This window comes from Meleagris gallopavo, chromosome 1 (assembly GCF_905368555.1).
Source record: "Meleagris gallopavo chromosome 1, MGAL_WU_HG_1.1, whole genome shotgun sequence".
In the NCBI taxonomy this organism is placed as follows: Eukaryota; Metazoa; Chordata; class Aves; order Galliformes; family Phasianidae; genus Meleagris; species Meleagris gallopavo.
The window spans coordinates 172,649,563-172,674,817 of NC_139404.1; the positions used below are offsets into that span (position 1 = coordinate 172,649,563).

General features: G+C 35.6%; 1 protein-coding gene across 5 annotated transcripts in view; it reads right to left on the reverse strand.

The window, feature by feature from the left end:
* Nucleotides 1–1,668: 1,668 nt before the first annotated feature.
* The window catches only part of B3GLCT (beta 3-glucosyltransferase), a 46,863-nt gene continuing 23,276 nt past the window's right edge, over nucleotides 1,669–25,255 (reverse strand). For all 5 annotated transcript variants that reach the window (XM_085216062.1, XM_085216061.1, XM_085216066.1 and 2 more), the window contains 9 exons: nucleotides 21,735–21,871; nucleotides 21,117–21,180; nucleotides 16,533–16,664; nucleotides 15,531–15,600; nucleotides 11,212–11,325; nucleotides 9,492–9,591; nucleotides 8,409–8,528; nucleotides 6,537–6,681; nucleotides 1,669–3,284 (listed from right to left, as the gene is read on the reverse strand). In XM_085216062.1, the coding sequence (XP_085072188.1) occupies nucleotides 3,117–3,284; nucleotides 6,537–6,681; nucleotides 8,409–8,528; nucleotides 9,492–9,591; nucleotides 11,212–11,325; nucleotides 15,531–15,600; nucleotides 16,533–16,664; nucleotides 21,117–21,180; nucleotides 21,735–21,871 (1,050 nt within the window). In that variant the 3' untranslated portion in view covers nucleotides 1,669–3,116. The remainder of the gene's footprint in view (nucleotides 3,285–6,536; nucleotides 6,682–8,408; nucleotides 8,529–9,491; nucleotides 9,592–11,211; nucleotides 11,326–15,530; nucleotides 15,601–16,532; nucleotides 16,665–21,116; nucleotides 21,181–21,734; nucleotides 21,872–25,255) is intronic.

Below are 25,255 nucleotides of genomic sequence, written 5' to 3' on the forward strand. Positions count from 1 at the left end.
AGTACAGAAAGATCTGGACGTGCTGGGAAGAGTCTTAATGTGGGGCTACCAAGGTGATGATAGGACTGGAACATCCTGTGAGGACAGGCTGAGAGATGTGGGACCATTCAGCCTGGAAAACAAGAGGCTCATGGGAGTAATCCCACCAATACCCACAAATACTTGAAGGGAGAGGTGCAGTGGGGGCTGGGACAAAAGGCCATGGGTACAAGCTAGAAAACAGGTGGTTCCATCTGAACACCAGGAGCACTTCTGTGCTGTACCCAGAGTCAGCGCAGTCTCCTCCTTAGAGATCTTCCAAAGCTGTGGACATGGCAGCTGGATCAGATGTTCTCCAGAGGTCTTTTCCAACCTCAACCAGCCTGCATTGCTATGAAACATTGAATTCATAGCCCTCATTCTCACATTCAATCCATGGTGGAACTCAAACTCTTCATCACTCATCTTTTCCTGCTATGTTAAGTACATCAATATTTCAAGATAGATAGTTTTTGGCACCTGAACACAAATTATCAAAGAGAATTCCATGAAATAAATAGCTTAACAAATGTTAATTTTTTGTATTATGAACACATTCAAAGCAAACAGTTAATAATGATTCCAAGTTGTTTTTGTTTCTTTTTATAACACAGTTCTAGAACTTCATGTAATCAACTTTGCAAACTCATTTTAATGTCTGCTATAAAAGCAGTTTGTGAATTTCATTTCTCTTGCTTTTCTTCGATGTTATAAGACTTACATTCCTCTTGGTTTTCCTGAAAAACAGCACTACTGTTCAGGCTCATTACAGCCCAGTTTTATCTTTACGTTTCCAATAGTAACAGTCTTGTTGAGTCTGCTAAAACTAAACTTAATACAGAAGGCTTCACATTTTGTTTTCAGAAACTGCCTGGGTTCCTCTGCTTGAAAAAGAAAAAAAAAATGCATTTAGTTCTTGGGATAAAAGGTCACTTTTGACATATTGCTGTCTGGATTGCACATTATTACTTACATCTCAAAAATTAGAAAGTGTTGGGGATGGGATGCTCAGCAAATTACTGCTTCATTGTCTTCAAAACCACGAAGAATCAGAATTTTTATGCTTGGTAATACGTCTGGAATCACTGCAACAAAGCTCAGAGCTAATGGCAACAGAAAATAAAATGAAGTTTATGAGTTGCTATTGTATGTATCACATCAGATGAAAAAGTTTGTGTAGCTAAGCAATGAACGAATTCCAATCTTTAAGTAAGACAGAAGCATACAGGTGCAACACAGCATGGATCCAAAAACTGTCAGCTTTGCCTGACCTATTCATCCTCTACAGGGCCCAAGAAGATATGAAATAACACCAGTTTGAGGCTGGAGTTGATTGGACTATTTGATAAGACCTCTGGAGAACACGATGATAGCATAACTGTGCAGAGAACTTTGTGACATCATTAAGGTTCCCAATTTCATGAGGACTCCAATAGAAAAGCATTTTTAATTTACACAAAAATAGAGAAGAAAATTAACTTCAAAGGGAAGCATGTAAAGTCAGAATACGAAAACAAAAAAAACCAAACTGTTTAAACATTCTTTTTAGCACAACTGACCACAGAATATCATTCAGCTGATAAATTTATGACAAAGGGTCTGAAGAATCCCGTACTCTTCTTTTTGCAAAGAGGAAGAAGGCACAAAAGGTTAGACAAGAATGCTTTTATTCCGCTTTCAGCTCTTACAGTTCTAAACAGTAAACACAATTGACAATACATCCACGGTGCCAGAGAACACAGCCCTGGTATCAGTAAATGTCTACTGTTTAAGGCACTGATAGTGGGAAGAAAAAAAAAAAGAAAAAAAATACATAACGTGGATTTCTCCTAGGTAATCAGTACTTGAATCTATTAGGAATATGTGCTTGCTATTCAAATGCTTAAAATACCACAAGCTACATTCACAAACAAGTGTTTCTACAACTTCAGTTATTGGAATCAGTGGCTCCGCTATTTGGACATAAGAGCAAGTATTGCATTACTTTGGAATGGAATCAATTTCTAACCTACCAAAAACCAAAGCAAAACCACAAATGACCTCAGCAGTATGGCTTTAAGACCCTGTATTTGGTTACAATATAACAAGTGAAGTTAAATAACAGCATACAAGTGTCATATACTGTTCCCTTGAAAGTTTTACAATATAAAAATTAGTTTAAAACACACTGAAGCCAGTTTTTGTACAAACATTTCTACAAAACTGAATTACTCAAAGAAAACAATGAAGAACAATTAAATATGAATCACTTTTTACACATTGTAAGCACAAGATTACTTATCTTGATGATATAAATTAGGAACACTGCAAACTTTTTAAAGCTGGCATCCACGTACAATGGAAACGCACACATCAGCAACACTGAAGTGTTAGTTCTTCAAAAATCCTTAAGTCCCATTTATACTTGCCAAAGAGTTACACCACGATTTAGGTTTCTAAAGGAGCTACAGTGACCTCCCGTGGCCGCTTCGGAAATCCCAGTTCTTTAGAAGATGACAGTCCTCAGAAATTCTGATTAATTTAGAGGTACACGAGAAGCTCACACTCGGTCCACCAGGAACCTCCACTTATCCACTTGAAATGAGCACAAAGGATCATAGCTTTCAAACAATCCAGCTCCTGGTCACAGAAATAAAGTCCTGTCTCCTCTCTCATTCACCAGGAACCTGTTCAGAACACTTTAGAGAACTTTTCTGAAGGTCAATCAGACATGATGTTCAGTTGGTATTTAACAGGTATTCAACATTAAGCTCCCAAATAAAGAACTGCAGCTTTTGTAAGAACAAATGAAGGAAATGTAAATGGATGTTGTACCATTCACAGACCAAAACAGAATGCAGACAAAGTTGTGGTATGTGTTTGAATGTGCGGCAAGTTCAGGGATGTATAAAGCTCTAAGATATTTAAAAAGAAACCAAGCATAACAAAACAATCCAAAAGTTGATTACAAGCCTTCATCCCCTGCTCTGAAGTAACGGGAACAAAACATTACCTGCTATGTCACAGAAAGATCATCAGTATAAGAACGACACAAAAATCACAGTAGTGACTGCCTCTCATCTGCAGTATGTTAATCAATACTTTAATTCTTCTCCTTCTTATAAGTCCTCCCTGTTAAATTCAACTTTCTTTCCATTAAGTGCCTCTTCTGTGTTTGGTGCCAGCCATGTGAAGTACACCTTCACCGGATCAATATTCCAGTGTTTGTGGAATGACACTGGAATCTGATGAGAAAGGTAGTCTTTGGGGTAGTCCATCGGCCGTGCCTAAGAAGGAAGAACAAACCAAAGCCATTTGTACTCCACAAGGAATCATAGAATCATAAGGTTGGAAAGGACCTACAAGATCATCTAGTCCAACCATCCTCCCATTACTCTTGCTACCACAAGCTTCTAAGGAAGAATTATATACTCAGAAAGTACCGCCATTCAGTGGCCTCTGTATCACAACAAATATAAAAACATACAGGATAACTACAAAGGTTATTTTATATCATTCTGTAAAATTACAGGCGTTAGTTTAGATCTCGTGCACTGCAGTCACCATGCTATGAAGTACACTGGTATTAACTGTGTCCTATTTCTCAGGGTGAAATGGCCACCACCTAGGAACTCAAGCAGTGAGCAGCACTGTTTGTATCACACCTGTTTCAATATACTGTTTGTGTTCAATAATAAGAAAATCATTGTATGCAGTATTATCTTTCTTCTCCTCCTCCTGAAAGATGCTAACCCTGGCACTGTGACTGTAAGATCCCAAATACAGCTGCTGGAATGTATGCAGTTTTATGACAGGGAAAGACTACCACAGGCAAGAAATATTATGGTGCCAGAAAACTGCATTATTCTTTATTGGGTTGTATCAGAAGAGACAGAATTACAACAAACTCACATGATGCAGCTCAATTTTAATGTACCAAGCATGTTTCATCTCATCTGACAATTTAATGGCATGTAAGTGCATCTCTATATAAAAAAAAGCCCACTCTGCAGTGATCTGTGGTAAAACAACTATTTTTTTCAGAGAAATGTAGTAAAGACATGCAGAACTTTATTCAGGAAGCACTTTGTGTTAGTAAATAATTTTTAATATGCGAGAAGATGCACTCACTTTTTCTTTAGGTACAAGACAAAAGAAGAAAATTGGGTGATTAGAACACTGGATCAATGATTTGATGCCTAAGCTTGTAACTGATTGAATACTGTACATTTCAGCCTCTTGATGGCTGAAGTAATGAATTCTACGTGCTACATTATTCCAGCCCTTTCCTGTATGCTCCAGGCACAAAATCAGGCAAGAAAATGTTGACATTAAGAAATCTGAGTGTTTTTGACACACAGACTGTTTATAAAAAAAAGAAATCCATTTGTACGACCAAGAGGAACCCCCAAAATAATTTTCTAGTTGTCACAAAAATCCAGTTCTGGTTTCTTTGCTTTAACAACATTTGTTGCAGAACTGTGGGAATCACAGAATGAGCACGCTCAAAACTCAGAACTGGAGTTCTTTCCTCAGACTTCATCTTTGTTAAAGGTACACTAAATTAGGATTTGTTGTAAGTGATAGTAAAAATGAATTACGATTCAAGTGTAATTCTCTGCAAACCACTAGCGTTTCATTTTCCAAGTGAATCAATATCAAGTGCACATTTAAGGATTACAAATAAGCGCTTTGTTTTGTTCTTTAAGTGCCAGTCCCACACATCTGTGAGATGAGCTCTAGTTTTTCGAACTCTCATTTGAGAAAAAAAATAAAACCTCTGTACATGAAAACCCCAAACCTCCACAAGCAAATTATTCTATAATTCTGCTAATTAAGATGCATTACTTGCTTTCTTTCATAATTATACTGAAAGAAGTGATGATAAAATAAAGCAGGAAAAGAAATCAGTATATTTCTTTTTATGTGGTCAAGGAATTAGAATTCTGAATGGAGCGTCCTGGTCTTCCCATTCCTCTAAATAGTAAATGCAATCAGGAAAAAATGTCAATATGGGGAACACTGATAATTTAATTAGCTAATTTCCTCTCCGACCCCGGCAGCTACTTTGAATTACTTGGTGTTCTACTAACTTTCAAGCAGCCTTTCAACTTAATCTCAATTTATATTCAACTACACCAATCTTTCCAACTTTTAAGCAAGATGAACATCCGGCACTACGGTGACTTAAATACTGACTTTTTAAAAGAAGTTTTTACACAGTTTGGAAAAATCACAAGTGCTTCTTCACTCACATACCATGGGAGGAAAGAGAACTATTTCTTTGTTTCATGACTCAGCATACCTCACTGGGACTTGGTGCATTCTGTTTTCCATTATCATGTTACAGATACATTGTTAACTATTCTTGACAGTGGATTCAAATCTATTCCAATCCCAATCTCCCTAACTGAAGACTACACTTGACAGGAAAATTGTGATTTGTGACCTATTTTTCCCTTGTGTTGGCACAGGTCAATTTATCAGAAGATATCTGTACCATTTCTCAGAACCTGCAATCAAAGCAACAGCTGGAGGAACGCTTTTGCATATATTCATATACTTTCAATAGTAAGAGAATTCAGAATAGTAAATGCTGAATCAGTAGAAAAATTCCAGTACCTAAATGGAGCCTATAAACAGGAGGGGAATCAACTCTTTGAACGGGTTCATAACTGCAGGACAAGTGGAAATGGTTTTCAGTTGAAGCAGGAAAGATTAAGGTTGGATGACGGGGAAGTTCTTTACTATGAGAGTGGTGAGGTGCTGGAACAGGCTGCCCAGAGAAGTGGTGGATGCCCCGTCCCTGGAGGTGTTCAAGGCCAGATTGGATGGGGCCCTGGCCAGCCTGGTCTAGTATTAAATAGGGAGGTTGGTGGCCCTGCCTGTGGTGGAGGGGTTGGAGATTCATGATCCTTCAGGTCCCTTCCAACCCAAGCCATTCTGTAATTCTGTGATTGGAGTAAGCAGAGAAAATAAACTCCCTGAAAAATTTCATAGTCAAGTCTCCATTTTCTGAAGAAAAAAATATTTCTGTGTTGTATTTAGCTTTCTGAGATTTTTTTTTTCCCAGTGAAGCTGTGGATGCCCCCTTCCTGGAAGCATTCAAGGCCAGGCTGGATGGGGCTCTGAGCAACCTGGTCTAGAAGGAGGTGTTCCTGCCTATAGCAGGGGGTTGGAACTAGTTGGTCCTAAATGTCCCTTCTAACCCAAACCATTCTATGATTCTGTGACAGACCACAAGTATTCAAAGCATGTGGCATCTCATTCTATTTGTTTTTCAAAGGGCCCAACTCTGTTACAGAGTAAATGAAATATCCTATGAACTGCTATAAACTTACAAACAATTTCTGTACTTGTAATAATTCATGCTTTGAATTGCTGGTCAAATGTTCCAGAGAGAAGTGAGTTGTAGTAGCAGCATTTTGGTTATGATTATTACACATTGGTCCATTTGGTAATATTTATGACTCTTATTTTGTGCATACAATTAAAAGAACAAAATATATTTTAAGCACTAGTAAAAATAACTCTCTGACCTGATGGAATAGCGGACTGTGTGTTATAGGGATTCCTAAGCCACTGAAACACATCCCCAGGACCATATCATCAGGTGCATCCATGCTGTAACACCGGCACTTACTAGCAAGCAGCCTCTGAACAGCTGTTCTGCTGAAAACCATTCTGAGGAGGAGAAAAAAAACAACAAAAAAAGCAAACAAAAAGCATTGTACAGTAAGTACTAAAGTAATGAAATGACTTGAAATGATTAAAAATTGCTAAATGATGTAAAGTTGCAAGACAACACATAGCCCTCCAATGCAACTTATCTGGAATTTGAAGATTTGAGAAGTCATTACTGGTAAGTAATGCAAAAGGCATTTTCTGAAAGATGATTACTTTATATGATGAAAACTAATTATACTGCTATTCCAACCATTACTTAGCTAGCCTTCATTTTTTACCACTGATAATTACTCCTACATTTCATCAGGATTTTAAAGGGATATTCTCTTCAATTTATTCAAATATATTTTCTAGTTAGTTCTCATATAAACAACAAAAGAAGAAGAACTCTAAACCTCAACTGTCATTCCCTGAATCCTTTGCTGTACCAAGTTCTCTCCATAAAGAAAAAATGTTCCTTGAAGCTATACAAAAGGCTTCTTGTTTCTTTCTTGCTCATCTAAATAATAACAAGAGCCTGGAGCTTGTAGATTATTATCACTAAAATAAGCCTCCAATAGACCAGAAGCATGATGATGTCTTAAATTCAACAGCTGAGGGAACATACTTTTGTAGAGTATTCCACAACTGTTTTTTCTGAAGTTACATCATTCAGTTAGTCCACTACAGGGTACTCTAACAGTTACAAATCACACTCCAGAGATTCACGCTTCAGATTTGCTATACAGCTTCATGAGTTCATTCACCTTATGACCAACAAGATGCGAGGTATATTTCTTAGCTCAAGAATATACCCTATTTAAACAAGATTTTATGGAACTATGCAAAACAATTAGGGAGGTTAATTAATTTTTATTTATTCAGTCATTCCTCATTTAGCTATTAATTTTCACATAAAATGAAGCTAAGTACATGCAAAAGACACGACTTGCTTTAGACACACAAGATGCTTCTTAAGATGGCTCTCAGTGTAATATAAGCCAAACTGAAATACCACATACATGTTAATTAAAGCAATTTCTATACACAATCACAGTGGTCCATATTTCTCATGCATGAGCTTAACCCACAATGCAATTTCTAGAAGAGACTTTTTATCAGGAAAGAACGTAAGATTCCTTCCTCAGCTACCTCTCCATAATGATTGCATGAATTTCAAAAATCATCAGTGGTTTTACTTTTTACCCATGCTTGGACAAAGACAAAGAACAAGAAAAGAGTACTTTCGTTGCAGCAATCTTTATCACTAAATGTGTTTCTTTAGGTTCTCCTGTAAACTCCATCACAATGCAGATCAGAAACAAACTCTTTTAGGGAAATATCCCAGCTGTCTCTGCTGACAAGACTTTGAATCACACAGAGATGGTCTGTGTGCGCGCAGAATGAATTCTGTCAGATGAATCAATGCAGCATGATGTGCTTCAAAACAACATGTGGTGCTGATAATTGATAACGGGCACACGAGTTCACAGGAGCAATCAAACCAAAACAAACCCCCTTAAACATGCACGGTCCTCAGCACCAACCACTTTGCTCTACAAATCTGTTCCTGCTGGGCTGCACAACTTATTGTAACAAACATTTGGGTCTTTGAGCATCACTGCTTTTTAACTGTACTAGGAAACATTAGTGATTCTGCTGCAACTGATTTGTACTGTAATTCAAAACATCTGCATTCAAACCAGGAACTAATGTAGATCTCAGCAGGAGCTGAAACAAATTACCCTCCTCCTCCAGTGATATAACTATATCCTCCTGTTCCCAAGCCGTAACCATATCGCTCTCCAAGAAATACTGGTTCATTTGGGTCATAGCAGCTGAGCAGTTTTCGGAGCCTGAAGATACTGAAAGAGGAAAATCCATGGAAGAGAAAAAAAACTAAACCATAAAGACATTTATTTCAAAACTGACATTGCTAACCTAAGTGGTATTCTAGTAAACAGCAAAAACAGGATTGGAGAAAATCCAAGCATTCTACAGAAAGCAGAGATATAAGCTTTAAAACGGAAATTTACAATTTACTGTGAGATATGACTGTTTTGTTTGCTCAAATCAATTGATGAATCAATTAGCTCAAAAATGTTTTTGTGAATTGAGTCCCATAGAGAAAACATGTCATTTTTTTTTTCCTCAAGTCATAGTAAGAACTTTGCAAATAATCATTTTAGCCCAGGAATCCGGAGACAATAAAACAAGTTTTAATTATTACAAACACTGCTTTTTGTACAGTTACAGCCTCTTCTAAATTCTCCTTCTTTTGCAATTTAATGTGAAGTATTCTTTGAACCACTGATTCTGATGTTCATGACCGTGATCCTGATTGCTGATCAACGTGCCTTGTTTTTCTTATACTGCAGTGTCAGTTTTCATGTAAATGGGATCTCATTTTTTAACAAAGTCAAGTCCCTGAATACAGTCCTGGGTGGCCCTGACAAATGACCATATAACCTTCTGACTCTTTTATGCAAGGAACACAAGCTGAAAAGTGGATTGCAAATTACTAAAACCAATCAACTCATACATGCCTACACTGAAGAACCACAGCAGGTGTCCTTATCATATTGAGACTACAGGATTATATAGTAACAGTATATGCATATCTTTTATTAAATCACAAGTTTACACTTCTTTAAATATCAATCCAGGAATGCTGAACAAAAAGTGACAATTTTATTTCTGGAAACAATATAAAGCTAAATGTAACAAATGAAAAAGCTGTATATCTTAAATACAGGAAAAGAGACAAATATTGCTAAAATTCCTACCAACATCAACAGCAGTAATCCCTGAAATATTGTAACTTGTACCTTATCAGTGTGTCATCATCCACTATGACTAACCACGGAGTTCTGGGAGAGCTATGATTCAAATACCTTTCCAAAATGGCAAAAGTTTTCCCACAGTGACCTAGAGGAAGAGGAATAACAGAACATATACATTTAAGTATCATGACATTTTGTAAAAAGCAATCATTATTGAATTAAAAGAGTGCTCACTGGACTAAAACATTTTGGAAATGACTAGAAAAATATCTGAGATACAAGCTTAAATTATCTCCTTCATTATACTGAATGGTGTTTGCATAAATGATCATTGTTTTCTATGCAAGAACAAAATTTTGAAGCATGCTTTAGATGGAAAGTCTTTGAATTACGAAAACCTGGAAAACAAGCTACATTCTAGTCACCCTATTAACCTGCTGGACAACTTAGGGCAAACTGCTACTCTTAATGTCTGACACTAAAAAAAAATGAAGAGATGATGGTAGACAACCCTTCTGCAAAGTACTCTGAGATATTTTCTGAATACTTCATAATGCATCAGGTCTATTGCTTGCATGTCAATATTTATGCCTACATTGATCTACTGTGCTCATAAGCTGCAGCTCAGGTTCTGATAACTTCCTCTAAAGAGAGATCTTAACACTCAATGTAAGATTACAGTGAAACGGAAAGGTAAAACCCTTTAGTGGGTTTTAAAAGGTGAAAAGTCTTTCTTTATAATGAGCAGCACAAAAAAACCAAGAAACTTCAGACTTACATGGAATCTTTTTTATACTTCAGAAAAATCCAACTGAAAACAGCCTTTAAGCATCTAGACTACAGATCAGTATTGTGTATTGCTGTCAATACTAAGGTTACTAAAAAAGCATTAAAAATAAGGATGAAATATTATAATTGAAGCTACTTTCAGTTAAAATATTTTGGAAAAAACAACGATACTAACTTGCTGCTTAAGAGATAAGGAAATCCTGGCTTTGCTGATTTTGTGAAAATAAAAACTTAATGCAGACCGATACACAAGTATTTACAAAATTAAATCCAAGATTTCTGTATAACATTCCATGACAGATGCAAAAACAATACTGGAGCAAATTCAGAATAGTTTACTTAGTTCAGAAGGCCAGTAGACCAAAGGTCCTATAGTTACACATGACAATGCTTAATGGTCATACAATATGCCTAAAAGCAAAGGAACAAAAAAATCAAAAACCTGAAGCCATCAAATCCACAGCCTTTTTTTTGTATTCAAGCACAAGCACTCTAAACTCACATTTGTCATAAAAAAAGAAAAAAACTTCCAGTGTTAACAATTCGTTTTTGTGCCTAAATAGAGGCATATTGGACACAAGCATACAACATTTGAATACCATATAGAAAGTAGTTCACATTCAGTAACCATTTGGTGTGAGGCCTTCTGTCACAAATCCATGGTGCACTACAGCAATTGATCTTACTCAAGAGTAGGCCCAGCATAGTAACACCAATTCTTGTCTCCCTCAGTATATCCGCATACCTTTTTATTATATTTACAAGTATTCAGTTTTCTACTCAAAAAATACAATAATCTATATACACAGGTGATCTGTACTCTCCAGCCTTTTCCTGTGTGAAAGAAGTATTCTTTTTGTTTTAGATGCAGGAACGTGTTACTGAAATAAATAAACATGATATACACACTTTGTCCTGAAAACATACAATCTTTACACAGTTACTTGTGACAAACTGCCAACAGTCAACAACTTACCTCTTTCAGTATTAGGTACACCTAAATCTACAGTAGGAATGGAGATGTCTCTGTAATCACTGTAGTATTCAATAAGCGCAGCTTCTCTTTCCCAAGTCTGCTTTACAACTGGTACTGCAAAACAGTTGTTGACATTGAAATATAAGTAACTACTAAACTGAAATGTTTATGTCCCTGTTAAGCGACACACTCAATCACACTGTCATGAAAATAATGTTTCAAGTACAGCATGATGGCTGTAAACATTCACTCTTTTTTCTTTCCTACAGTATTTAAAGAAACCAATTTACATTTTCATGAAAGCCAGCCAGGACAGTTTTATTTATGCTATAACAAAATTTCTTTAAAATACGTCTGTAGTTTCATTCACATGACACTGAGGACTGTGATGTTTACATTTGTATCCCAAAGTATGGAATTCATTATTCTTACCCTTGCTATGTTAGACTTGTATCACATGTCTATTAGAGATCAATCACTCTTCCAGTATTGAAACTGCTACATTTTAGAAACAACACATCCAACTGCACAGCATATAAAATACTCTGAATCATAAACAGACTAAATGCATCGTTTGAAACGCCTCACTCGTGCCACATACATAGTGTTTGACAGCAGTGCAACGTTAATGCTCAAAAGCACCTCTCTCCAGAGTCACATTCACAGAACATTTCTGAATATCACACAATCAGCTTTTAGCCCTTGGAGATTCTATTCAAAGGAGGACTGTTTAACACTTGTCTATAAGAGCAATCCTTTTCTTATTAGTTTGCCATTTGACATGAATATCATAAACACTTCAAGTAGATTATACAGAATTCTAGTGGTTACTCTACAAATGTTTTAACAGTGTCAGCCCCAAACAGTCAGACAGTTGGACTAGATGAAATTTTCAGTTCCTTCTAACTAGAACTATTGTATTTTCTGAAGTTAATAAATTATGAGTAACATTAAAAGAAAATAAAAACCCACCAGCAAGCAGAATGGCAGGCACACCTGCAAGACGTTTGGAAGAAAACGATCAGATTAATATCAATGATCTTTCTTCCACTTTAAAAATCAAATGGGCAGGCCTAAGGTGAGCAGCCTCTATAAAACAATGTGCATTTTGTTCTCCTTGTTCATTGTGCCCTATGCATTTTGACATCACCCACCAAATCTCATTAGCAGCAGCAGGTTATCTATATGGTTGCTAAAGCCCCAAATCCTACACGTTTTTCAGAGGTAAAATTTAAGTTATTCCCTACGCTCAAAAATTTCCTACTAGGAAGGAAATTCCTACTAGGAGAAAATATTTACACGAATTCCTTTTGCTGCTATTTAACTTCGATGTCTGTGAATAATTGATTTTAGCCCCCTGCTGGAACTGCTCTTCACCTAAATGCTTGCTGCCCACCTAGTTGCTTGCTTCCCTCTAATCCCATCACATAAGGATTAACTGTAGCATTCTTGATTGACCAGCTGTCAGTTGGGTGACATTAAAATGAATTGAAGGGTGCCTGTTAGGATAGAGTAGTAAGAACACAACTCACTAATAGAAAAAGTTATAAATTTGGAAGAAAAACGCAATTCTACTTCTGTAACAATGTGTAGATAATATTGCTTTTAAAGGTTTTACATAAAATTGCAAGCAATTTTTGAATTAAAAATCCATAGGGAATTATGTACAAAAAATGTTCATGCAATGTTACAGGGGAGTTCTGAAGTGCAAATTCAAGAATTTCACAATACTTTTCTTCTCCTGTGTACTAAAAATTGTATTAGATCATGTAATACTGCATAATCATGCATTAATCGGCAGAAAATACCATGTAATCTTTTTTTTTCAATTAGAGTAAAAAAACAAGTTGGCATGAAATGATTTTCAAATTTTGTGAAAAAGTTCCATTTCAAAAAAATTGTTTCTTGCAAGAACAAAAGCAGAAAGTTTCCAGAAACCAAGCCAACAAATTAGAAGTATCACATAATGCTTCCAACCTTCACCTGGTAGCAGAAACACATCTGTAAAGGCATTTTTACTTTTCCCCAGCCAAGGAACTAAACCTCAGTACAAAATACAAAGGACTATTTACTACTAGAGATTGAGCCTCTCAGCTTCCTTGGTGGAATCCCCCCTTCTCTGCATAAATGAAAAAAGAGTTCAGGGAAGCAGAGACCTGAGTCTCACCACAGTTAAATGGCCTAATAAGGAAGCTAACAGCTCAAGCACTGTTCTCTTTTCCTTCGTTGTTTTAACGGAAATGCCACCATCCAGACTAATGTCTAATGTAAACTGCATCCCTCAATCATTTCCAATTTCTAAATAAAGAATAGGAATCTGAAAATTTCTGGCCAACTACTGATACAAATAGTTATTATATAGGAATACTAGTGATCACATGGCAGACATAACTCCACACTACAGAAGGTCAGTTCCAAGCTCTTAACTTTATCTTAGTGTGCCACTCTTAGAACACTGTTCACAGTCCTGAAATCTTCCTATATTACCATTTATAGTATGTGTTGGGAGAGTTCTATCTGAAGTCAATTCTTGAACTGCTTTTGCACATCACATACTAAACCTTCCTGTTGCACTAATGTAGATTTTGGCATACAATAAAAAATGACTTACCAGGTAAAAGGAGCTCTCTGAAGCTGGCATCCACTAATCTTTCAAAATCTTGAGTAAGATTATCCTCTATTGCATAACACAGGAAACTGTGAGGAAAGTTCAAGAATTTTCCTCAGTCTTTAACTGCTGCTTTTTGGAAGATTATTATGCTATCTTTTTGAAGCTTTATTTTTCTTTTTGACTTTCTAGCTTTTGTTTTGTTTCATTTCAATTTTAATGCAAGAAATTAAACATGGATCCAGAAAGGAGAAGTCTTCAGTGAACTCCAATTACAGGACAGTCAATTTTGTTCTGTCAAAAGCTACTTGCTGAAGATCTCCAAAAGACTAGCACAAAATAGTGGGATAGGGCCTTCATCAAGTGCAGAAATAACACCAAGAAAAGAATTACATAAATCTTATCCTGAAGGAAGAAACAACACTTGGAAAATAGTCTAAATCTTAAAATGGAAGAATCTACCATTTTGGATGCATCAGTAAACAGGGACTTAGTTACAAAAGGAGCTTTTATCTTCTTCCTATCCTCTCACAGAAGATGTGGCAACCTTCCCCCTCCCCACAAAGAAATAGTACCAGTTTTTTTTTTTTTTTTTATTTTTAATAATAATAGTCACTTTAAATTAAACTTACGAACAAAGTATGCCATTGCTATTACATACCTGTAGTATTCAAAATTCGAATACATCTATTTCCAATTTCTTTATTAACAAAATGTCCAGAAATAAATCTATTTCTAATTTCTTTATTAACAAAATGTCTAGAAGTAAACTAGAACAGACTGTTAGGTGGCACCAAGTAGGCAGAATGCTTATTGTTAAACTGGAAAGAAAAATCCCAAGTCCACAAACTGTTATATACACTGAAGCTGAGCTTTATTACATATTACATGAAGCTGAGTATCTCCATGTCTTTATTTTCCTTGTCTCTCAGAAAGAAGGTAAAACCCACTGAACTGATTTGGTGGAGCTTTGCTAGTTGGTTGTTTGTTTGGTTATTGTTTTTACATGGATGTCATGGCCATGTTGGTCATATCATGTTACTATTATTATTTGTAGAACACGCATTTCCAAATTAAACACTACAGCATTGTACACTTGACAGACTATTGATCCAGACTTCGACCAAGTATTATGTTAACCAGATTTTTACAAGAAAGAAAATATCCTATTTCAAGTGCTATAAAAATCCTGTTCTCATCCACATGCTTAAAGTGATTAAAGAAATATAAGAGCATAAAACGTCTTTTATTGGGGTGAAGCAAGACATAATGTAGTACCAGAGGACGGAGCTTTCAGCTTGCTCAAATTTCTGAAGCAGTCACATGGGCCATTGCTAATACAAGGAACAGAACTAAACTGACTATCCAGGGGAACACACTGAGGGGTATTTATTAAGAGTAGCAATATTAATATCGCTAATATCACTACAGCTCAAATTTCCATCATATAAACTAACTTTATCCAAATTTTCAGTTCAGATACTCCATTTTAATATTGTCAACCAATCACTAATGATGAAACACCAAATAATTTTGCCTTAGACATTTTGCAAGACATCTGAGGAACTCTGAAGTTTTCGTGCTTCCCAGTGGATTTTGCAAATATTTAGTCCAAGAGGTGCACAGACAGCACGTATCAGCTTGTTTTCTAAATATTAATTTCATAAACTGTACTGTACAGAACTACTAACTTGACTAACCAATAACTTACTTCTGTCTCCATGAAATTTCCGACATGTTTTTACAGCAACAAAGACATCTTCTTTTTTTACTGGCTCTCCCTATTTGGATAGAACAAAAATGAAATTGCAGGCTCTGGCTTTAACAAATTTATAGGATATGTATGTCCATATATGTAATAGAACTGAAGATATCTTTTCATTGTACAGCGTATCAAGTAGAACAGGATATTAGTAATGCATTTGAAACTAAATTTTTGTCTCTTGGCAAAAATTGGTTTAAAATTCCTAAAATAACATTAACTTCTTCCATTGATAAAATATTCTAACACAAACTATAACACCTATTGTTAGAAAAAGAAAATGAACTTGTTGCATTAAGAATGATTCATCTGAAAAAAAAAGTTTCCTTAACTTCTTTGAAATTAAAATAATCACTATGAGAAACTTAATGTTTCTCTGATATTCATAAAAAGAAACTTAAAGTCCACACGCTAGAAATCTGAATTTCCTCAACTCTAAAATAAAATTGTTTAATCACCCGATTGGTTTCCCTTTTGGAAACCAGGTAACCTAGAATTTCGCTGTCCTAGAATCATCAAACACTTATTCACCTCTGGTGAGTTAATCCATAACATCATAAATGCATTCTCCTAGAGTAGGAAGCAACAGACTTTACATGAATGCCGTATTACATTTTATCTTTAGCCTAAACAAGATTAAATTTCCCATCTGTGGAAAAAGAAAATCTGTACTTCAGTATCTCAGAGAAAAATACAGAGAATTATTTTAGAGGTCATAAGCTGCTCAACCACTGTGGTAAAAAGACCAATTAAAGTATATACGATATTTGTTTGCCAGGAAATATCCTGTGCCACAGAAGTCTGAAAATAACTATAAATACCACAACAAACCTTTTTTTTGTTTATTGAAGAATATTCCTTCACAGTTTGAGATATTTTAAAGCCAATGTTACTAATTTATTAAGAACTGTACCTTTACTAAACAAGTGATATTTAAAATTCGGTACTTACACAAAGTGGAATAAAGTTACTGAATGTTGTTGCACACTGATCAACCCTATCTGAGCTTTCATCACCTGTGCAGAATTCAGGCACTGGAGTAAGATGTGGTCCATCCCCTTTCTGCCAAATATACAGGGCAATCTAACAAAATGGAAGACATTTATATCAGTAACGAAAACTGGATTAACATTCTCAAGGCTTACAAAGAAATCATACTACAAGATAAAATCAAAAGAGAAAATGGAAAATATCAGATGATTTGTGCCCTAGTTGATTTAACAGCTGGATATCTTGCCTTTTGCTCACATTTCCACAGCTAACATCTAATTATTTTTTGCTGTAACAGAAATTCTATAGATACTCAAGTTTTGAAGGACTTAGTTTCATTTATTCAAGTATGTCAAAACAACCAATCTTTTCCTTTTGTAAGAAGAAACAGAATTAACATTTGCACCTTCCTTTAAATTAAATATACTTCATTGCTCTTTTCAAACTACTTTCATGATTTGGAATAGGTAGGGCTAGTTCTTCCTATGGAGCACTTTTCAACTTTTCAAAATGGATGCATTCTCTGCTGATAATTTAAAATATTTGAAATGCAGCAATGAAACTCAGAAAATGTAAAATACATTGAAGGATAATGTAACAGGTATTTTAAACTACACTAGATTCTTGTCCATTTTAAATTCAACAACCAAAAAAACCTAGCAAAAACATTCAGAGAAAGGAGAAGAAGCAAATCAGTGATGTATGAAGAAGGCAAAGGAACTCTTTGTGTTTACATTCATTTAATTAGTAATAAAATTTATAATATTTCAGTCTATATTTCATGAAACATCAAGAACACTTAGACTTGCTCAACATTTCTATCACAAATCTTTCAGACTGCTTATAACTTTACCTGATTAAATATACACAAAGAATAGTTACAGACTGGGTGTCCTCCAGACCACTTAAACGATTAATTTCATTTCATACAAAACCGTTCAAAAATTTGTTAGAGTAAAAAGAAATTTCTGAAAGGCAGAAAAGAGTACCTCATTAAGTATGGGTATTCAAAGCTTCTGACCTGCACAGACATAAACTCCCAACTCTGAATTCTTAGTCTCTCTCAAAAATAGGTCAAAGATGTGGAAACATCTTCCACTTGGTATGCAAGCTGCGAGCTCACAATGCAGGAACTCTGGGACCCCGGTTTGCTTCCTCTTAACTAATTCCAAAGTTACAGCTTTTACTTTTCAAAAGGGACCCTATGCCACCAAATCATAAACATTCAGTGAAAGACACTCCACACTACCTCATGAAACTGAATTACTGTGCAAGATTTAAAATTTGTGGAATTAACAGCAGAGCAAAAAGAAACTTGACTCTACCCCACTCTACCCTAGAATGGGTCCCCTTCAAGGCAGGAAAAATCAATGTTGGTTTCTACTTTCTGTTTCCAATGTTTTCTAGAAATATTCCCAACGATTCTTGCGTGAAAAATAAGTATGTGTTTCACTGAAATATGGGACCAGACCCAGCACACAGAAAAGACAATGAAAATGAGTCTCCACTGTTTTATGCCTATTTGGGAAGTAAAAATCATTGGTTTTAAATATCCTCATGCAATGTAGCGGCTAGAAAGCAGATCCTCATTTCAGTCATTAACTTGTTATCAAAAGGGCAAATTATTTCCTCCTGCCCAGTGTTTTGGAAGAACTTGGTGCAAGCTAAGAGCATTAAGTATGGTCCAGATGTGCCCAGGTCATGCCCAGGTCATGCAAAATCATATTCTTGAGAATTAAGCTTCTAGATTTAACAAGTTTTGGATAGCAAACAACTAGGGTACAATAACATACTAGAGCAACTGATGGATTTTTTTTTAAAGTTGCTGCTTGTAATTGCCATAATACAAATGCACTCAGATCATCACCAGTGCAAATTACTAGTCTTTAGTTTGCAGTTTTACAATTTAAATTACTGTATTTTTCCTTGTAATTCAAGGGATGCAGATGACTGGGAGCTGTGGATGTAAACTATCAGTGTTCAGTTGGCAGTGAATTATTAAATCATTCAGTGGCAGCTCTATAGTTTGCAAATTTTTATTTCTCTTAACTATTGTTAAGTGGTCTGTCTCTTTGCTGTTTTAGTAACACCTTGGAAACACATGATTTTAGCATTATAGGTAAGTTCGACAGCATACTAAAGGGATGGGCCCCTCTGTATGGAAGAAGATGAAAGCACAAATAGCAGTTCAGCCATTAATGGTGGTTGGAGTAAAGGAGAAACATGGAAACAACACATAACACATATACACTTGTCTATGTTTCTTGCCTGCTCTTTACCACATCTCCAAAGTTATCTTTCTGCCTTGTCACTACAGTCACATTATAGGATGTAAATGGTTCTTGATCCCATCTCGTAGCTGGAAGACTACATTACAACAGGAGATGGGATTTAGAAACAGCTTCCACTAATTCCATTGATCCAAACCTAAGCTAGTCAGAATGAACATTTATCACATGAACCAACAAAAAATCAATGCTTCTGCTGCACAAAGAACTTAAGAATTGTAAATTAATATTAACTATGTATGATCGTTTGTAACATGCTAAGATATCCCACTGAATAATGCATTTTTGAATGAAAATCCTTAGACTAGTGTGGAACTATCATATTTCAGAAGTGAGAATAGACTGCCCTTTTGCCTACTGAACAGGATAACAGACTGCTCCTAAAACAATGGAAACATATATATAATAAAAAGATGAAGACAGTTTTAGCTATAGATTAAATCTAATGTTATATATGCCAAAAAAAAATCTATTATTCGTTTCCAGTTTTGAATCTCAGGACATATACCATATCATGCAATTACAAAATGCCTAATAAGAAATCTGCAAATGAACAACAGCATGACCATATTTGCAAAGTGGAAAGGGATATAAATATTATGGATGTAAGAAATAAGACTTAGGAAAGCAATAGGGTGAAAAAACTGATACAATGCACAGTAAAACACCAATGACTAAAGGAGCACATTATCAGGACTTGTCAAACTAAAATAGGTCTTAAAACATTTATAATCCTTCATAAATTTAAACAGTACACACAATCACTAAAGATCGCAGATTATACCCTTTGATTTGTAGTCAATCTTGATTCATATAAGAAGGCTGTAGCAAGATAAAAATGATTTAAGGAGGAGAAGATGGTGATTTATAAAATAAATGAGTGGGAATGGAACTGTCTCCGGGGAGCTGTGAGACTGTGCAGAAAGAATAACTACAGAGCTGAAGCAGGTTATCAACGGCAATAAATGTGAAATGAAATATATGCAAAGAACTGTTAACAGAATAAGAAGGGGGTGGAAATAATTTTTCAAGCCAAGTGATCAATTGTTTTTCATGAATCAATTTATGGCACATAAAAGAAAAGTCTGCTAATGAGTTTTTCTGATGACACTATGTGTAAAGGGTTTGTGAGTGCTGAAGTAGACTAGGATATTAGGAATATCCAAATGACTCTGAGGTAAGTTACAGAAACAAGATTAACAGTGTGAATTTAGTCTTGAATTTAGGAAAGAAAGGACTGAATTTAGGAAAGAAACAGCTTATTGCTGTTTCATATAACAAAATGGAGGCTGAGTGGGGTCCAATTGCTTTTGAGAAATACATGAGTCAAGGAGAGAAAACTATGTGAAAGAACAGCATTGGCACAAAATCAAATTCATTTAAATATGCTACTGATTTACACTCTATAAAATACACTATAGATTTGTGTTGGAAATGAAAAGCCTTCTAACCATTATAAAGATCTGGAAGAGCAACAGTAGTTCAATTTTCTTTCCATCTGGGCCAGAGCCAAAATTTATAGCTGACTTTCAGGAGAATATAAAAAAAATTACATTAATTCAACATTTCAGGTCCAAATTAGCAATCTTACTCCAGACTCATCCTATCCTTGCTCCATGGTTCAAGAGTTGGTCTGGTGACAAATACTAAACCCTGGGCTACACAAACATTTTGAAGGCAGAAAACATAAAAAAGCAACAGAGAAGGTAGCAATGACCTTTTTTCAGATCCCTTTTCCTTCCTTTCATAATTCCTTCAGCCAACTCATCTATTCTCCAGTAGCTACCTTTTAAAACCATTAACATCCAAAGGCAATGAAATTTCTAAACTGCAGTTGTTGACACAATTTCTACTCCTGAAGCTACTTCATCCCAAGTTCATCACACCTAATTGTAAGAGTCTGATTTAGAAAGTAAATGAGGCTTGCCATTGTCTGAGATATTATTTGTGCCAGTGTTTTACAAATTAGAAGCCACTCTGCCTCTCTACTGAACAAATCTTTGAAGATATCTCACTGTATACAACCATACTTGCTATAAATGCAGTTTTAATCATGAATTCTTCTATGCTTGAAAGATAATTTTAAAGTATTATGTTATTATATTCTTAAAGCAAGGGAAAGAAACTAAACATGCTATTGCATTCAACATTTTTAGCAATCTCTTATTTTCATTATAAATTTATCAGTAGTCAAATATATAGATTTCATAGCTTTTTTTCTTTTTTACTTACGTTGGAAGTACAGCACACTGCTTACCTCATGTTTTAAATCTATTGTAAAGTCTGACTTGAGTGGTTCACTTTTCAACTTAGTTGCAAGCCTGTACAATTAAAGATGAAGACATTTACTCTCTTCAGAAAGCATATTAAAAAAAATAATCAATCATTCCTGTATGCAGCAAAGCATGGCCAGTATTTCTGACCAGCTATTTACAAGAAAATATATATTCTGCATATATTGCCTCAAAAAACAACTTTTGTATTACTTTTTCCAAACTTTTTTTTTTTTTTTTGCACACAGAGCAATGATGTTAATATCAGTTCACAGCACATACATTTTCACACATTTTTCCTGCCTAAGAAGAAAGGTTTTATCTGCAGAAGATAAGAACAGTCTGGCACAATGTTTTCAATGGATTTAAGCTGCAATCAGTATCAAAGACAGTTCAAAATTAAAATCTGAATTTAACTTTGCACACTTAACCTTCCTGTGCACTGTAGGCATACATACATCTTTTACATAAAAGTATTAAGAACGTATTATGTTTGAAATCATAACTCATTAAAGTAATAATAGCATCTAGAAAAACTATGATTTCTAAACGTCATTGCTATAAATAAACAATTCAGAAGCAATTAAAAATTCAATTCTTACTTGTTAACGAGCGGAATGCTAAGTGCCCAACCAGCAGCAAAGTCTGGAAATTTAAAGACTGTAGGATTTTCAGCAAAGGCATAGTGGTGAATTATTGTAGATTCTTCATCATGTAATGCTTTACCTAAAAACCACTCCTGTAAAGGAACATACGAAACAATTTTGTTCATCTACAGCATCCTTTTAGCGAAGATGATGACTGCACTCATTCTGAATAAAGCAAATCTGAAAACAGAAACAAGGGGTATATATAGTTCACAATAAAACAGACAAAAATTGTACTTGATAAGAAATGAAACTAAAGGCAGTTCTCTAAGTTCAGAAGCACACTATTTTCACTCTGGATTCCACCTGTTCAAATTAGAACCACGGAATGGTTGAGGTTGAAAGGGACCTCCAGAGGTCACAACGTCCAGTCACCCTGCTCAAGCTGGGTCAGTCAGACCAGGCTGCCTCCCAGTGCCATCTGTTCCAGTCTTTGACCACACAAACTGACTACTGATTAGACAGGTCAGTTAAAAGCACTGCATTGCTTTCAGAAACTTTCTATATATTCATTTCAAATTTCCATCTGTCTAGATGTTTCTCTACTAGGGAAGCTAATAAGAAAAGACATTTAAATACCTTGACTTTCAAAACAGTTAAGATGTTCTCTAGTATGCATTTGTAAAGCTAAAAACAAAAACAAACAAACAAACAAAAAAAAGCAAAAAAACCCCACCAAGTATTATCTTTATTAGTTTTTAATGTGTGTTTAAGAATTTACCACTGATCCTGACGTATCTGAAAATATTTAAGAAACTTAAAAAATATTTCTTTAACATCAGTATAAGTTCTCCTAATATTTCTGGTTGGAATGGATATAGAATAAATACAGCTCTATATTTTTGCAAAAAAAAAAGACTCTAATAAACATATGTATTAAGAATTGCTGTTCATGCCTATGAGTACAACTGATGAAACATAACTCTCAGTCACCTTAATGGTTATATTAAATCATTCAAGTGTGCAATTTTTCACAAAAGATTCTCTTTCTCCATACTCCCCACCATTTTTGATATTTCCCCTTGTTTAAACAGGTTGCTGTAAGCAACAACAAAAAATATCTAACTGGCACTAGCACATGCTTAACATAGAGCAAATAAAGTTTATACAAAATTGAGACTAAAGGGAAAATGTTCAAGTAAAGGTACAGTCCCAACATTCATCCTCGCCAAAAATGTCTAACAACTAAGGGATCCCCCTTCTCAGCAGCCACCCTCCTACATCCAAACAAATGCCTGCTATTTAAATTGTGCTTGATTTTAAAATTCCCTAGAGCCAGTGAGGAAAAACGAGTGAGATTTGACCAAGGTGGTCAAATTGGTAAACAGGACAAGGGAAGCCTGCATACATCAGCAAACTCCTCCAGCCAAAATCAACTGGCAGGACTACATAGGCATGACTGCCCTACAGGACATTCTAGCATCCATCTGGCTGTCTAGAAGGCAATAAAAAGACAGGAGCTGCTGGGGATACCAGCCTTGCCACATACACTGAGCCAAAACTATGGAATGCTGCCTGCTACAAGAACTCCATCTCTGCAAGGACCCCGTGATGTGCCCAGCCTGTGGCTTGGCCCCATACAGCAGCTGTGAGTTGAAGACAGTGGAGTCAATCCTTGACAAGAATCCTGGCTCTCCAGTGGACTGATGAAAGTGTAACATGGTTAGCGTATGTATGCATGTGTGTGTGAGGTATTGAGTGCTTTCCCCCAGATTCTGCACATTTCCCTTCTCTACTTTGATCGATTAGTCTCAACAAAACCAAACTGAATATAGCTTGTATTTGACTAGTTAATTCTTAAGGCAACAAATGTTGAAAACTTGTTTGCTTCCATAGTCCTCATGTGCTTCCTCAGGCTGAGTGCTGTTCAGGAGCCAGTTGAGGAAACAGCCACATTTGAACTGACACCATCCAATAGATGAAAAATATCAGGATGAAGACTTTTTCCACTAGTTTTTAAACATCAGTTTCATATGAGATGCTACCTGGTACTTATTTACTCTTCCTTTCATTCATATCTTCAATCCTAACAGATCCTGTTTTCATATTCCTTTACTGGAAGGATTCAGAAGAGTTCAGTGGAATGATTTAAAAAAAAAAATGTTGGGAGATGAAAGAGAAGAGGCAAACATTAATTTTTATGCATAGAGGTGACTGCCTAGAAAAAAATCAAAGTAATTCTTTAGAAGCTTTTATGCAAAAGAATTTTGAAACCTTCTAGAGTCTTGAAGATTTTGAAACATTCAAAACACAAACATTCTTTTTGATTTCAGAAATAAGTAATAAATATTAATATTTTCATGACAGTACCATCTGCAAGACCATCATTCTGCTGTACTACAGAGTGAAATCCTTTATCTTTACTCTAATTCAGTATGCTAATTTTTTACATCATAACAATTTATTAATTTCAAAAGAACCTTATTTTCCTCTCTCTATAAAATACAGCATATTAAATGCACACATACACCCTTCTCAGGCTTTCACAGGGTACAGTTTCTAGCAAAATTAAGGCTCAAATAAACACATGAAGGCATTCCAGTTTAGTGCTCAGCTTGTTTGCTCACAACATTGTTTATTTACTAAACTGATATGCAGAACATGCTGATTTGTGCAGGCTGCATTTACAAGATGAAATCAACTATACACTAAGGAACTTATAAAGTAACTTACATAAGGAATGAGAATAATCAAATTGCATACAGTCAAAAAAAGTTGATTAAAAAAACAAAAAGGATTTACTGCAGTACAGGTTATTACCACCCAGATAACTAGTTGCAAATCAACATAATTCTACCTTGTATCCACTTACTCACAAGCACCATGACAACAGTGCCAAATTCATCTGTCCAAGACTTGCGCCTAAGACAGAAGACAGGTGGTTTCAGCTTGTACATCCTTGCTCTGCCTTCTAAGTTGGTAAGATTCTCCAATACAAACTGCTTATTTAGACATCTTTTATACATTTTACTATCAACAGCTATTAAGTCATGCTGCCCATCAGCCTGTCATTCTCCATGTCTTTGGGGCTGCAGTTTCTCATTCTGTTGGGATGAAAGGAGAGGCAAATACAATTTGGTTTAACCTTGCTGTTGCTTCTCATTATGAAAGCACAGATTGAATCAATTGGCTGTGGAACCTTAGTATCATCTTAGTATTAGTTGAGGTTGGAAGAGAGCCTTCTACTCAAGCAGGGACACCCAGAGCAGGATGCCCAGGCCCACATCCAAGCAGCTTTTTAAGATCCTCATGGAGGAGGATCCACAGATTCCCTGCTCAACTTGTGCCTCATCATCCTCATACTAAGAATTGTTTCCTTGTGTTCAGACACAGCTCATCATCTGAGTGCTGGCCTTGTGGTATTTATGTAAATCAGATATTCCTCAATGTTTATTAGCTTTATTGCAGTTAGTAATGTCCTTGGTTACCAATACAGGTACTCTTACCATTCCTCCATGCTCTCCTATGGTGCTTCA